Raw genomic sequence first — 16136 nt, 5'->3', positions numbered from 1 at the left:
AACTTTGCGAGACCCTGTTTCAAAACAAATTAAATAGGGGCCGGGGCGTGGCGGCGCACACTTGTAATCCCAGCATTTGGGAGGCTGAGACCGGAGGATCTGGATTTGCAGACAGCCTCAGCTACTTAGGCCATTTGAGACCCTGTTTCAAAAATTAAGAATAAAAAGTAGGGCTGGGGGCGTGGCCCTGGGCTCCATCCCCAGCACCCCACACACAGAACACTCAGAGATCATCCCCTTCTACCTCGTCCAGCACCAGCTGACCCAGGGGCCCGGCCAGGCCCCTGCAGCACAGGTTGATTCCCTTTATGATCCAGATGCACGCTGCCTTTGCTTGGAGCCAGAAATAGTTCAGATCTGGATGTTGAAGCCAGCTGTGGGGGTGCACACCTGTCACCCCAGTACTTGGGGGGGGCGCTGAGACAGGAGGATAGCAGGTTTGCAGACAAAGTAGGCAGGCTCAGCAATCTAGCGAGACCCTGTTTCCAAATAAGAAATAAACTTGGGCTGGGGGTGTGGCTTGAAGAAGGCAGAATGCCTCTGAGTTCAATCCCCAGTACCACACACACCAAAAAGTTTGGATTTTCTTATGTGTGTGTTTGTGTGTGTTACTGGGGATTAAACCCAGGGGCATTCTACCTCAGAGCTACACCCCCAGCCCTATTTCTTATTCTTTATTTTGAAACAGGGACAGTTTGTAGACCCTGAGTTGCAAAGGGCCGCACTGAGTAGCCAAGGCTGTCTGCAAAGCGCGATCCTCCTGTCTCAGCCTCTTGAGTGCTGGGATTACAAGCGTGTGCCACCATGCCCGGGTCTCTTTTTATTTTACTTTTATCTTGAAACAGGGTCTGAGTTTCAGAGGGCCTCAGTAAATTGCGGAGGCTGGCCAGGAACCTGCGATCCTCCCTGTCTCAGCCTCCCAAGTACTGGGATTACAGGCGTCCGCCACCACGCCCAGTTTATTTTTTTGTTTGGAAACAGGGTTTCATTAAATTGCAGAGGGCCTCGGTAAATTGCTGAGGCTGGCCAAGAACCTGCGATCCTCCTATCTCAGCCTCCCAAAGCCTGGGATCACCACTCCCATCTAACACCCTGTTCGGGGAGGAAAAGGAGGCAGAAGGGCTGGGTGGGTTCATTGCCTGAGAACCACATCTTGCCTCCAGGTGCAGCCTAGAGTTCTGGGGTTCAGTGAGTCTACGGGGCAGGGGGCAGGAACACACCACAGCTCCCGCCCCTCCAGCCAGGTCCCCGGAGGTCAATCAATTTGCACGGTGGTGGCAAATACGTGGGCCCCAGAGGACTCGGCTCACGCAAACAGGAGCCCGGAGGCCCAGGTGGGAAGAGGACGGTCCCCAGAGCAGAGCTGTTTATTCTTCAAGACAGCTGAGGACGGACCTGAGCTGCAGAAGGGCCGCGGGGGCGCCCGTCCCTGGGCCTCCTGCTGACACAGCTCAGCTTAGGGCGGCCCAAAGTCAGAATGGTCCAGCCATGTCACGAAGGATGCCAGAGCCACAAACCACACACTCGGGGGCCACAGTGACCAGTTGGCGACCACAGCCACGCCCCCAGACACCCCCCAGAGGCGCAGGTCCTGCTCGAGACTCCTCCGCTGCGGGCACTGTGACCCTCCTCTTCTGTGGGACACAGGCCCGTTCACATCAAGTTGAGCCTCTGCTGAGCGTGAAGCCCAGAAGCAGGGAGCCCAGTCATGGGCCGGGAGGGCGGCACGACTGGCAAAAATCATAATAAAAGTCGGGCGTGGTGGCGCACGCTTGTAATCCCCGCGCTTGGGAGGCAGAGACAGGAGGATCGCGCAGGTTCGAAGCCAGCCGCGTGCGCTGGCTTAGGAGACCCTGTTTCCAAATAAAAATGTAAAAATAGGTCTGGGAGTGTAGCCCGGAGGTAGAAGGGCTTCCAGGAACCTCAGTACCACCAAAAATAAATAAATAAATTTTAAAAATCATAATAAAAAGGACTATTGCAGCCGGGCGTGGTGGTGCATGCTTGTGATCCCAGCACTGGGGAGGCTGAGACCAGAGGATATCGTGGTTCGTGGCCAGCCTCAGCTACTTTGCGAGGCCCTTTGCAACTCAGTGAGACCCTGTTTCAGAATAAAGAATAAAATACAGGGGTGGGGGTGGAGCTTGGAGGCAGAATGCCCCTGGGTTCCATTTCTAGTATCGAAAACAAAACAAAACCTAAGTTGCAGAGGGCCTTGAACCTGTGATCCTCCTCTCTCTGTCTCCCAAGTGCACCACCATGCCTGGCTACACTTTATTATTTATTTTTGGTACTGGGGACTGAACTCAGGGACATTCAACCTCCAGGCTACAACCCCAGCCTGATTTTGTTTTTATTTTGAAACAAGGTCTCACTAGGTTGATGAGAATCTCACTACTTGCTGAGGCTGTGCTCAAACCTGCGATCCTCCAGTCTCCGCCTTTCAAGTACTGGGATTACAGGCGTGTGCCACCAGGCCCAGCTCCAAACTGCACATTAAATGACAATCAGAGGCCAGCTGTGGTGGCACAGGCCTCTAATCCCAGTACTTGGGAGGCTGGAGGATCGCAGGTTCCCAGCCAGGCTCAACAGTTTAGACCCTGTTTCAAAATAAACAACAAAGAGCCAGGCGTGATAGCACACGCTTGTAATCCCAGCATTTGGGAGACTAAGACAGGAGGATCGAGGTTCATGGCGGCCCAAGGCTGCAGGGTACCCAAGGTCTGATCCCCAGCTCCACCAAAAAATAAACAATGATCATCTAAAAAAATTGACCAACAGAGCCAGGCGTGGCGGCTCACGCCCATAATCCCCACGCTTGGGAGGCTGATGGTTCATGGACAGCCTCAGCTACTTAGACCCTCTGCAACTCAGTGAGACCCTTTTGCAAACTAAAGAATAAAAATTAGGGCTGTCGGGAGTGTAGCTCGGAGGTCGAATGCCCCTGGGTTCCATCCCCAGTACTGAAAAAAAAATAAAAAAAGAAAAAAAATATATATATACATAAAATTAAACAAATAAACAACAAAAATTGAGGAGGGGATGTAGCTCAGCTAGAATATCCCTATAAATTCAATTCCCAGTAACACACAACACACACACACACACACACACACTCCAATCAGAGCCAGCTGCAGTGGTTCACGCCTGTAATCCCAGTACTTGGGAGACTGAAACAGGAAGATCACAGGTGCAAGGCAGCCTCAGCAACTTGGTGAGGTCCTCATAACTTAGCAAGAAGCCGGGCGTGGGGGCGCACGCTCGTCATCCCAGCATTCAGGAGGCTGAGACGGGAGGATCGCGGTTCGCGGCCAGCCTCAGCTACTTAGTGAGACCCTCCATAACTCAGTGAGACCCGGTTTCAAAATAAAGAATAAAAAATAGGGCAGGGGGTGTAGCCCAGATGTCGAATACCCCTGGGTTCCATTCCCAGACCCACAAAATAAACAAACAAACAAACAAAAACTTAGCAAAACCCTGTTTCAAAGTAAAAAATAAAATAGTCCTGGGGGTGTGGAAAGCCCCTGGGTTCGATCCCAATACCTTAAAAAAAAAAAAAAAAAAAAAAAAAAGGCTAATCAGCAGGTGTGTGTCTCGGTGCCTGGCAGCTGGGAAGGCAGGTCTCCCCAGGCTCCCTGCCCCTCCCCCTGGAGGTGCCAGGCCGCCTTTATGGAAAGGTCTGGCATTTGCTCAGTGAAGGTCACATGGAGGTTGAAGGCCCGTGTCGGCCAGGCGGGTGCTTGGTGCCAGGTGATACCGCTGTTTGTAGGGCTGGGTGCACCAGGAGCGTCCGGTGCGTTTGTCTGTGTGTCTGAACAGGGATCTGTGCATACAGGTGTCTGTCTGGAACCGTGCACCCGTGGCCACGGGGCTGGCTGCCCAGGTGCCCCTGTGTGTCCGAGTCTGGGCGGCCTCACAGGAGTGCCCTGCACAGAGGCTGTGACTGCCCGTGACCCCGGGGCAACGGGCAGAAGGTGCCCGTGGGAGTCCAGCCCGCAGAAAGGCCTGTGTGGCACTCGGCAAGTGGGCCCTGTCGAGGCTGCTTTGAGTACCACCTGTGCGTGCCCGGGGGGCACTTTCGGGTTCTCTTGGTGCCCAGAGACCCGCGACCCATATTATAAACACCACATGACCCCATCCCTCTGCCGATGGCAGTGTCCACGCGCGTCCACGCCGGGGCTGTGCGTGCGTGTGCAGGTACCTGACCCGGTGGGTGCTGGGTGGCGAGGACAAGTCTGGGATAGTCAGGGAACTAACTGAAAGGCCACTTCCTGGCCCGGTGTACCCAGCCTCCTCTGAACGCCTCGCAGGCGTTCAGGAACCTGTCCCCGCCCCCACCCACCCCAGCGGGTTCCAGCGGCTGCCTGCCTGGGGGAGGGGGAGAGGCTGCCTGCCTGGGGGAGGGGGAGAGGCCGCCGCCGAGCCCAGTGGCCTTAGGGCCCTGGCTTGCGGCCAGCGGCCTGGGAGTGCAGCCCAGGTGACGCTGGACACCCATATTTGCTGCCAGGGTGAGGTGCCAGCGTCCCCGGTTTGGGGGCGCAAAGAGGACAAGCCTCCACCTGGGGTAGGTAGGACTGGGGCATGCGCCCCAGCACCCACTCTGGGAGCCCTGGGCAGCACCTTACTTTATTTAGGGAAAGGGGTGTGGCCCCTGCCGGGTCCCAGAAGCCACTTACGGGGCGCCCCCCAGGCCGACTCGGGGCTCCCTTCCCAGCACAGCCACGCGCCCTCGGGTGGCCAGGGAGGCGCCCGGCGGCGGGCCACCCACCTGACGGATCTCCGCGGCCGGTGCCGGCGAGTGTCTTCATCGCTGAAGGAGAAGTAGGTCAGGCTCTCGGGGCCGGGGGGCAGCGCCAGGCCAGGGGGCCGGGCCCGGGCCCGGGGCGCGGCACCGGAGCGCATGGGAGCCCAGCTCGGCCGTCGGGGCGCATGGGGACGGCGCGCTCGCCCGCCCGGCCCGGCCCGGGTGTCCGCGGCAGCCGCCGGCCCCGCCTCCCCGCCCCGCCCCGCGCTGACCCTCCCCAGGGCCTGCCGGCCGCCCGGTGTCCCCGCGGGCCCGGCTCCGGCGTCCCGCTCCTCCCCGCCGGCCCCTCCGCCCTGACGTCGATGGGCGCCGGCTGCAGGTCCAGATGGCCGCACGCGCCCGCCCGGGGACACCAGTGCCCAGGGGAGGGTCGACGGGCAGGGAGGAGGGGCGGCTGGAGGAGGAAGAGGCCGAAACGGAGCCGGGTGGTGGAGCACGCTGGTGAGCCCAGCATTCGGGAGCTGAGACCGGAGGACCGCGGTTCGCGGCCAGCCTCAGCTACTTGGCGAGGCCCTTAGCAACTCAGTGAGACCCGGTTTCAAAATAATAATAATAATAATAATAATAAAATAGGGCTGGGTGTGCAGCTCGGAGTTAGAATGTGCCTGGGTTCCATCCCCAGTACCAAAAAAAAAAAAAAAGGATAAAAAATAGGGCTGGGGTTGCCAGGCGTGATGGCACGTGCTTGTAATCCCGGCATCCAGGAGGCTGAGACAGGAGGATCACGGTTTGGGAACAGCCTCCTCTACTTAGTGAGGGCCCTTTGCAACGTTGTGAGACCCTGTTTCAAAATAAAAGAATAAAAAATAGGGCTGGGTGTGTAGCTCAGAGGTAGAATGCCCCTGGATCCCATCCTCAGTACCACCAAAAAAATTAAAAAGTAGTGCTGGAGGTGTAGTTTGGAGGTAGGCTGCCTCTGGGCTCCATCCTTAGTAACACACACACACACACACACACACACACACACATCCAGGCATGGCATGGCGGCTCACACTAGTACTTGGGAGGCTGAGACAGAAGGATAGCACAGCAAGCCTCACCTACTTAAGTGAGGCTCATTCTAGAACCAAATGAGACCTTGTTGCAAAATAAAAAAGAGCTGGGGGTGGAACACGGAGGCCGATGCCCCTGGGTTCCAACCCTAGTACTGGAAAAAAAGGAGAAACTGAGACCCAAGAGAGAAGCGGCCGTCGGGCCATCCCTCCTCCTCCTCCTGTCTCCCGCCTGCGCGGCCACCCAAGGCCCAGGCCTCTGGGGCTCCCGCCGGCCCCCAGCTGGCCAGGCCGTGTCCTCCATGCCCAGGGCGCCCGGGCCACCCTGGACGGCAGGCCAGCTGCAGCTGAGGTCTGCACAGGAGCGGGTGGGAGTGCTTACTGAGCGCCTACTGCATGCCTCCCCCGGGTCTCCGCAGCCACCCGACCGCCGGGGCGAGTCCTGTCCGCCTGGAGATGGAGGGAGAGGACGGCCTGGCCCGGGCCTCGAACCCGCGGCCGGCGGCGCGCTCACCCGGCGGCCCAGGTCCTGGCATCCGCGGAGGGGCCGCGGGCGATGGTGGGGAGCAGCTGGCGAGGAAGCCGGCGAGGGTGGCGGCGGGCCGCCATGGCTCACAGGCCACTTGGCTCAGCTGGGGCCGCCCTGGGGCGGGGCGAGGCAGGTGCCCTGCGGCCTCCCCGCTGACCCCAGGCCGCCAGGGGCTCCCGCAGCCCTCAGCAACGCCCCACACCTCGGGGTGCGCCCCCAGCCCACGGACCTCAGGTGTCTTCCAGTGGCCTGAGACATAGGTCCCCCCAGGCCCTGGCTCGCCTGAGAAACTCAGGGGGCCCTAGGAGGCCGTCCTCCCATGAACCTATCGTCTATTTTATGGTAATTGGGACCGAAGTGACACCCCCAGCCCTATTTATTTTTATTTGGAAACGGTCTTGCAAAGTGGGTGAGAATCTCACTAGTTGCTGAGGCTGTCCCCCAACCTACGGTCCTCCTGTCTCAGCCTCCCAAGTACTAGGATTACAGGTGTGTGCCACCACACCCGGTTTGGGGACTCCAGAATTATTATTTGTGGTACTGGGATTGAACTAGGGTCCTTCTTTTCCTGAGCTATTCCCCGAGTCTGATTGTATTTATTGTTTTTTAAGTTTTAGTGGTAATGGTGATGGAACCCAGGAGCATTCTACCTCTGAGTTACAACCCCAGCCCTATTTTTTATTATTTATTTATTTGTTTTTATTTGTGGTACTGGGTGTGGAACCCAGGGCTTTCTACCTCTGGGCTACACTCCCAGACCTATTTCATATTTTATTTGGAAACAGGGTCTCACTCAGTTGCTGAGAGCCTCACTAAGTAGCTGAGGCTGGCTTCGAACCTGCGTGATCCTCCTGTCGCAGCCTCCCAAGTGCGGGGATTACAAGTGTGCGCCACCATGCCCTGTTCTTTATTCTTTATTTTGAAACTGGGTCTCACTGAGTTGCAGAGGGCCTCACTAAGTAGCTGAAGCTGTCTGCAAACCACAATCCTCCTGTCTCAGCCTCCCGAATGCTGGGATGACAAGTGGGCGCTACTATGCCCGGCTTTACAATTATCATCGTTACTTGAAAAAGCACATTAGCCCGGCGTGGTGGCTTATTATTAATAACTGGTGTCCCCCAGTGGCCTGAGACATCGGTCCCCCCAGGCCCTGGCTCGCCTGAGAAACTCAGGGGGCCCTAGGAGGCCGTCCTCCCATGAACCTATCGTCTATTTTATGGTAATTGGGACCGAAGTGACACCCCCAGCCCTATTTATTTTTATTTGGAAACAGGGTCTTAAGTTATTATAAATAACTTAGTGAGGCTCTCAGCAACTTAGTGAGGCCCTGTTTCCAAATAAGTATAAACTAGGTCTGGGAGTATAGCCCAGAGGTAGAAGGCCCCTGGTTTCCACCCCCAGTACCACCAAAAAAAAAGCAAGAAAAAGCATTTGTTAGTGCTTGTGGTCACGAGCCTCGGTGCTACCCAGGCAGCACGGTGCTGGTGATGATCCCGCGACAGCGGCTGGCCCTTGGGGATCCTCCCCATGGGCTTACTACCTCCACACCATTTGTCCCCATTTTACAGACAGGAAAACAGAGTCCTGGAGAGAAACAGCCAGCCCCAGGCTGTTTCAAGGTCACACACAGGCACCAGCTGAGCCAAGCTCCAGCCCAGCGCCAGCCACCCCTTTTATTACTGTCCCCCATGAACTAGCCTCTGTGGACATTTCTCTGTCGTAATTGCCTCTCCATGAAATGTTAATGCCCCTTTAAGTACTGTTTGTACGCGCGGCTGCCAGTCCTGAGGCCTTAAATTGTACCCACTGCGGATCGAAAATTTTTTTTTTCAGTCCTATTTTTTATTCTTTACTTTGAAACAGAGTCTCCCTGAGTTGCAGAGGGCCCCACTAAGTAGCTGAGGCTGTCCGTGAACCGCGATCCTCCTGTCTCAGCCTCCCGAATGCTGGGATGACGAGCGTGCGCCACCGCGCCCGGCTTTGAACATATTTTTTAAAAATGCATTTGCCAAGCGCCGGGCGTGGTGGCGCACGCTTGTCATCCCCGCGCTTGGGAGGCGGAGACAGGAGGATCGCGCAGGTTCGAAGCCAGCCGCGCGCACTGGCTTAGGAGACCCTGTTTCTAAATAAAAATATAAAAATAGGTCTGGGAGTGTAGCCCAGAGGTAGAAGGGCTTCCAGGAACCCCAGTACCACCAAAAAAAAAAAAAAAAAAAAAAAATGCATTTGCCAAGCCTGGCGTTGTGGTGCATGCCTGTGAGCTTAGTACTTGGGAGGCTGAGACTGGAGGATCGCAGGTGGGAGGCCAGCCTTAGCAAGTAGTGAGACTCTCAGCCAACCTCGCCAGACTCAGTTTCAAAATAAAAATCAAGCCGGGCGTGGTGGTGCACGCCTGTAATCCCGGCGTTTGGGAGGCTGAGACCGGAGGATCGCGGTTCGCGGACAGCCTCAGCTACTTAGTAAGAACCCGTTTCAAAATAAAAAATAAAATCAGCTGAGGCTGTCTGGAGTGGTGGTGCACACCTGTCATCCCAGTGCTTGGGAGACTGAGACAGGAGGATCACAGGTTCAAGGGCAGCTTCAGCAAGTAGTGAGACCCACACCCGCCCGGTGAGACCGAGCCAGGGGTGCAGCTCGGAGGCTGACCGCCCCCAGTGGCCACCCACGAACAGCCAGTTTCTGCCCCTTCAATGCGGTAGCACTAGGCCAAGAAGGCCGCGTTTCTCAGGCCTGGCATCCTGGACGTTTGAGGTTGGGCCCTCTGATCCTGGGTTGAGCACCGCAGCCGTGTCCCTGGTCCCTATCCACTAGATGTCAGCAGCAACCTTCACGGGACAGTTAAGCTGTTCCCAGCTGTTGCCCCAGCGCCCTACGAGGCCCGGAGAGCCCCGGGGGAGCTTTCTGCCTAGTCCCTAAGCCCCCTGCGCAGCCCACGGGCCGCCATCAGGGCGCACCTGGAAGTCGGCGTGCTGGGGGCAGCATCCCTCCCCCCTCCACCTTCCTGTAATGTTTTTCTCAGCTCAGCTCTGGAGAATAAGGTGCTGGACCCACGTCAGGATGGAGAAGCCAGCATTCTGGAGGCTGAGACGGGAGGATCGCAGCGCGTGGCCAGCCGCAGCTGGCCTGGAAGTGAGCTGCCCCCACTTCCCGGCTTCCGTCCCTTCCACTCACCCCGGCCCACGTTCCCACCACAGGACCCTTGCGCTGGCCGTCCCCTGTGGCCGGGACCCTCCATCGCACACCCACGTAGGCCTCCTCCCTGGACTGATTTAGGTCTGTGCTCAAATGTCACCTCCCGAGAGGCCCCGCTTGACCTCAGGATCCTCTGTTCTGCATACCCGCTTGTCACCGTCTATAATTATCAGTCGGCCGGACTTGCTATTTCTGCTTCACCTGCTAGTCTGAAAACTCCAGCCCGGGAGGCTGGATCTGTCCGGGCCTGGGCTGGAGTGTCGGGGGAGCGTCGGCACAGCACAGGGCCCGTTAGCAGACGAGGAAACCGAGGCTGTGCAGGCCAGAGGTGCGGAGCGAACGGCCACGCCCAGCTCTTCCTTCCCCTTTCTCTTTTTTTCTTTTTTTTTGGTACATGGGATCCCTCGGCCTATTTTTTGTGGAGCCAGGATTGAACTCAGGACATTCTACCTCCGGGCTATACCTCCCTCAGCCCAATTTTTTATTCTTTTATTTTGGGGTGGGGGGATACTGGGGGTGAAATCCAGGGACTTTCTACTTCCGGGATACACCCCCAGACCTATTTTTATTTATTTGTTTGTTTATTTATCTATTGCGGTACTGGGATGGAACCCAGGGACATCCTGCCTCGGAGCTACACCCCAGCCCTATTATTATTTTTGTGTTTTTTTTTTTTTTTTTGTGGTACTGGGGTTCCTGGAAACCCTTCTACCTCCGGGCTATACTCCCAGACCTATATTTTTTTTATATTTTTATTTGGAAACAGGGTCTCTTAAGCCAGCCTCGCTGATCCTCCTGTCTCCGCCTCCCAAGTGCAGGGATTACAAGCGTGCACCACCACGCCCGGCCCAGCCCTATGTTTTATTCTTTATTTGGAGACAGGGTCTCACTGAGTTGCAAAGGGCCTCACTAAGTAGCTGAGGCTGGCCGCCAACGGTCTCCTGTCTCAGCCTCCCAAATGCTGGGATTACAAGTGTGCACCACCACGCCCGGCTCCAGACCTATTTTATATTTTATTTGGAAACAGGGTCTCACTAAGTTGCTGACGGCCTCACTAAGCTTCAAACCTGCGCCATCCTCCTGTCTCAGCCTCCCAAGTACTGGGATTACAAGCATGCGCCACAATGCCCGGCTTTGTTTTTTATTTTGAAATAGTTGTTTTGAAATAGTTATTTTGTTTGAAATAGTTATTTTGAAATAAGTTGCAGAGGGCCTGCCTACTTTATTATTTTATTGTTGGTGCTGGGAATTCAGCTAAGGTGCATGCTATCTCTGAACTACACTTGTATTTATATGTTTGCTTATTTATTTATTTAGTGGTACAGGGGATTGAACCCAGGGGAATTCTACCTCCAAGCTGCACGCCCAGACTGACTTTATTCTTTATTTTTTTATTTTATTTTTTTATTTTTTTGGTGGTACTGGGGTTCCTGGAAGCCCTTCTATCTCCGGGCTACACTCCCAGACCTATTTTTATATTTTTGAAACAGGGTCTCTTAAGCCAGCGCAGCTGGCTTCGAACCTGCGCGATCCTCCTGTTTCCGCCTCCCAAGCGCGGGGATGACAAGCGTGCGCCACCACGCCCAGCTATTCTTTATTTTGAAACAGGGTCTCACTAAGATTTTGGAGAGCCTCACTAAGTAGCTAAGGCTGGCCACGAACCTACAATCCTCCTGTCTCAGCCTTCCCAAGTACGGGGATTACAAGCGTGCGCCACCACGCCCGGCCCCAGCTCTCTTTTTTATTCTTTATTTTGAAACAGGGTCTCACTGAGTTGCAAAGGGCCTCACTGAGTAAACCGAGGCTGGCCATGAACCAAGATCCTCCTGTCTCAGCTTCCCAAGTACCAGGATTACAGGCCTGCGCCGGCACATCTGGCTACTTTATCGGAAGTAGACAGAAGGTTCTGGTGCCCCTCTTGCTCTCTCAGCCCGTGGCCCCCCAGGCCCAAAGCCCCAGTTTTCTGCAAGTCAGAGATGCCCCTAACTGAACGTTACCAGCGATGGCTGGGGCTGGGTTTGTGGTTTTGAGGGCTGCCTGCGCGGGCGCACTCTCTCTCTGTGTCTGCTGATGTCATTTGGGGAAATGCGTCCTCTGAACGGCTTTGGACGCCCAGCTCAGTCACCGAGCCTTACCACAGCTTCTTAATTCTGAGCCCAGTTTTACGGAGGAGGAAAACGATTCTCAGGGTGGCGCAGTCTCTGGCCCCAGGTCCCAGACGCCAATGGGAGGCAAGGCTGCCCTGTGTGCCTCACCCTCTGCTGGGCAGCAGAGGAGGCTGGATCTCAACCCTCATCCTGCCCTTCCTCGAGCGACCTTGGGCAGGCCGCCTCCTGGGTTTTCTTGGTGCCACAGACTGGAGGATGCTCCGTTAGTGATGGGCGGCCCTGGCCTCGGCCTGGGGCTCCGGCTCCCCGAGAGCGGGTGGAAACTGTCTGCAACTTTCCTGCCAAGTTCCTCCGGCCACCAGATGGAGGAGGGGGCAGCTGCTGGGTCCCACCCCGGGGAGGGTGAGGACCCCACCCGCAGCCTGCGGCCGGCCGACCCGGCGCCGGCTCTGCAGGGCGTTCAATAGGCATGAAATAATAATACGGCACGGCCACAGGAGCGGCCAGCTCAGCTCTGCTCTGCTCGGGGACCAGGCCCGGGAGGCAGGTGGGGACCCGGGGCGCGCGCTTTCCCCGCGGTCCAGCAGAGGGCGCGCGGAGAGACCCGCTCCCAGCCCATCCAGGCAAGAGGGATGGGGGGGGGGGCAGGGCTGCGAGGACCCGAGTGGAGACCGAGACCACCTACCAAGAGAGGGACTCGAGCTGGACGCGCTCCCGAGGCCTCGAAGCGCTCTCCCGGATGGCCAGAGTTTGGGGGTGGGTGACCCAAGGAGAGGGGCGGGTCCGTCCGCTGGCCCGCCTCCATCCACGAGCCCCCCTTCTGGGCTCAGTCCTCCTCTTCCTCCGGCTCCATCTGCCTCTTGACAGATCGCAGCGCTGCGGTGACTCAGCCCCCCAGGGCGCGCCAGGAGCGACTCGCGAATCCTGGGCCCGTGAAGGGGGATGTGGATGCCATCCCTGCAGGGGTCCCCCTGACTCAGGTCTAGGGGGCTTCCTTTCTTTCTGGACCCCCTTTCTGGCGTTTGCTAGAAGCCTTTTTCTGGCCGAAGGCCCGGCTCCAGGAGGCCTCTTGGTCCCCTTCCTCCTTCTGCCCAGGGAGAGGGCCGGGCACTGCCGTGGTCCACCTGCGGCCACAGGGGCCCACAGGAACCAGGAACCGCAGGCCCGGCTGGGATGTGGGATGTGCGGGAGCTTCCTCTTCCTTCCCACTCCAGAGGCCGTGTGTGCCCGCCTCTCTCCCCCAAGACGCGCAATCCTCGCCAGGCATGGACTGGGCTCACTCCGGCCTGAACTGCCAACAGCAGCCCCTCTCTACAGACGGAGAGGCGGCTCGAGAGGGCCGGACACTTCTGTCAGGACAACGGCACCGAGGTGGCCTCAGATCCCCGCTGGAACCCCTGCTCTGCCAGTCCCTGGCTTTATGAGTTTGGATAGGGGCAGGATTTTGTCTCTTTGACTTCAGATTCCCCATGTTTCCAACAGGGATCCGGCACAGGGAGTGCAGGGGGGCACGTGGGAAAGTCCCCAGCACGGAGTCTAGGAGCGGGCCAGTAAGAGAGATGCTAGCCGGCGTGGCGGGCACGCTTGGAATCCCAGCATTCGGGAGACTGAGACAGGAGGGTCGTGGTTCATGGACAGCCTCAGCTACTTAGGCCCTTTGCGACTTGGTGAGACTGTGTTTAAAAATAAAAAATAAAAAATAGGGCTAGGGGTGTAGCTGGGAGGTAGAATGGCCCTGGGTTTCACCTCCAGCACCGAAAAAAAAAAAAAAAAAAAGGAGCTGGACTTTGCTGAGCCAGGTATGGCGGCACATGCCTGTAATCCCAGTACTTGGGAGGCTGAGACAAGAAGATCACAGGTTTGAGGCCAGCCCCATCAACTTAGTGAGGCCCTCCACAACTTGGCAAGAGAGACCTTGTTTCAAAACAAAGAAAAAAATAAGGCTGGAGGTGTAGCTCGGAGGTAGAGTGCCCCTGAGTTACATTCCCTGGAGAGAGAGAGAGAGAGAGAGAGAGAGAGAGAGAGAGAGGGAGAGAGAGAGAGGGAGGGGCAGGATGGGAGAACACGCAGTAAAATAATGATTATTACCACTCAGCCACTGTCCCCTGAGAGTGTGCACCCCAGAGGCCTGGTAGAGAAGTCCCTAGGGCCTTAAAAGGGAACGGCCGGTTCCTGGCGCCCCACCCCCTCCTGACCCTGCAGGACAGTGACTAGCCGGCTTGGCTGGCCGCCCTGGGTCCTGGCATTTCCTGTTGATTCTTGCTGTGTTTTCTTTCAGTGTCTCTCTGATCCCCTTTGGGAAATATCAGATTTCACGTGCTAGAGCCACACTTGCTGGGGAGGGGTATGAGGTGGGGGGCCGGGGGTACCCAGAATGGAGAAGGAAGTGGCCTGGGAGCTGCAGTGGCCGGTCCAGGACCCCAGAGAGACCCAGAAAGAGCATCCCTGCCCAGAGGGACCTCACTGGCCGACTCCAGGGATGGGAAGCCCCAAATCTGACCATCTGGGCGATGTCCCAAGCAGCAGGGCACCCAGGGGTGTGTCTAGGTTGGCAGTTCCCATGTTGCTGGAGCACACAGACTGTGGGCGACCATCGGAATCAGTAGGAGCCCCGAGGATGCCCGGCGACAGCCAGGCGGGTGGCGCACACCTGTCATCCCAGGACTTGGGAGGCTGAGCCAGGAGGATCGCAGGCTCCCAGCTGGCTTCAGCTACGTCATGGGGTCCTTCACAACTTAGGGAGACCCTGCTTCAAAACAAAAAGTACCCCCGGGCATGGTGACACGCACTTGTAATCCCAGCGTTTGGGAGGCTGAGGCAGGAGGATCGCGGTTCCCGGACCGCCTCAGCTACTTAGTGAGGCCCTCCGCAACTCAAAAATAAAGAATAAGAAATAGGGCTGAGGGTGTAGCTCAGGGGTAGAATGCCCCTGTGTTCCACCCCCAGCGAGAAAGAAACAGAGAGAGAGAAAGAGAGGAAGAGTTGAGGAAGCTAGCTAGCTGGAGGGTGAGGGGATACTAGTTATTGGGTTGCCCTGGGAAGACAGAGCACAGCCTCTAAGTAAGAGCACCCACCCTCAGGCTGGAGCACCAACGACAGATAAAATCAGGCTCCCAGGCTCCCAGGAGCAGACACAATCACACTGTCCCCAGGAAGGTACACATCACAGTCTCACGGTCACACCTCTGCGGGACACCCACACCACTGCAGACACCACCTCACAATCAGTGTCCTGGGGGCACACCTGTCCCGCGGGCACAACCACCATGTCCCCCGAGGACACCCGGTCCTTGTGACCGTCACTGTCCCACGCAGCACACAGTTACAGCCACAGTCCCAAGAGCAGACGCAATCACCCCCGAAAAAGCACTGTGTCCCCCGAGCACACCCCGTCCCGGCTGTGGTCGCTGTGTCCCAGGAGGCCGCACAGTCACCCTGTGACAGGCGCAGCCTTCCTGGAAGTACAGTCACGACGTGAAAGCCACTGTCCCAGAGGACGCTGTCACCAAGTCACCATGTCCCAGCCACAGGACCCCGGGTCCGTCAGACACCAGAGGCGGGCACGCCGGCGGGGAGTCCACCAGAGCCAACCAACGCACAGGCAGACCACGCTGTCACCCCGACGGGCAGGGACCTCCACCCTCTGCGGGACCCTGAGCCCCTGGCCACTGCTCCCTGACACAGGGCCCCAGCCTCGGCTCTCCCAAAGGGACCCCTCTGGATTCCTGATCCCAGCGGCCGCGGTCACGAGTGTCCCCCTCCCACAGCCCCTCACCCCCTAAGAGGACCCTGCCAGTCCCCCAGCCTGAAGTAGAGTATGGTCCTGGCAGATGCATCCTTCGCAGTGCGCCCTAGGGTGCCCCAGACAGTGATTCTGACTTTCAGTACCTGTCCCCGGGAAGGTCCCTCCAAGTGGCGCCCAGTCTAGCTGCCGAGCCGTCCAAGAACCCAGACGCCCAAGCGGCGGCCCCTTCCCCTGCGCAGAGCGGGTTCGAGCCCCACGCGGCCCGGCGCCCCCGGAGTCCATCGGGGCGGGCCCGGCGGGGGTCGAGCTCCCGAGTGGGGCCGGGCCCCCGCCGGACGCCCCCGCCGCCCCCGCCGGACGCCCCCGCCGCGCACAGCGCCCCCTGCGGCCGGCGGCCCGAGCTGCGCCTCCCGCGCCCGGCGCAGCCCCGCGCAGCCCCGCGCAGCCCCGCGGAGCCTCACCGCCTGCAGCCGCCTCCGCCCGCGCCGCCGCCGTGCGAGGACGAGGGCCAGGACATGCGGGTGGAGCGCAGGCCGGGCCGGCCGCCGGTGTCCACGGCGTCGGCGCGCTCCATCGGCCGGTGCGGCGGCCGCTCGGGCTCCGCGCGCTCCGCGCTGTCGGAGTAGCCGCGCTGCTGGATGCGGATGGGGGTCCGCGGCTGCCGCCACAGGTGCTGGGGGGGCGGCTTCAGCGTGGCCGCGCTGTCCCGGGGCCCGGGCAGGGACAGGGACAGGCTCCTCTCCGAGGGGGCGGCCGCGGGCTCCAT

General features: G+C 58.2%; 1 protein-coding gene across 1 annotated transcript in view; it reads right to left on the bottom strand.

Annotated features, from left to right (window-relative positions):
* The window catches only part of PDE4A (phosphodiesterase 4A), a gene marked incomplete at both ends in the record, with an annotated part of 34217 nt that extends 18081 nt beyond the window's left edge, over nucleotides 1-16136 (bottom strand). Inside the window, 7 exons of the mRNA XM_080715519.1 lie at nucleotides 4769-5198; nucleotides 6311-6439; nucleotides 8972-9026; nucleotides 12906-12974; nucleotides 14801-14927; nucleotides 15628-15771; nucleotides 15832-16136. Of these exons, the coding sequence (XP_080571645.1) occupies nucleotides 4769-5198; nucleotides 6311-6439; nucleotides 8972-9026; nucleotides 12906-12974; nucleotides 14801-14927; nucleotides 15628-15771; nucleotides 15832-16136 (1259 nt within the window). The remainder of the gene's footprint in view (nucleotides 1-4768; nucleotides 5199-6310; nucleotides 6440-8971; nucleotides 9027-12905; nucleotides 12975-14800; nucleotides 14928-15627; nucleotides 15772-15831) is intronic.

The sequence above is a fragment of the Muscardinus avellanarius genome, assembly GCF_963383645.1.
Source record: "Muscardinus avellanarius genome assembly, chromosome: 18".
NCBI lineage: Eukaryota > Metazoa > Chordata > Mammalia > Rodentia > Gliridae > Muscardinus > Muscardinus avellanarius.
This window is presented reverse-complemented; position numbering and strand designations above follow the sequence as displayed.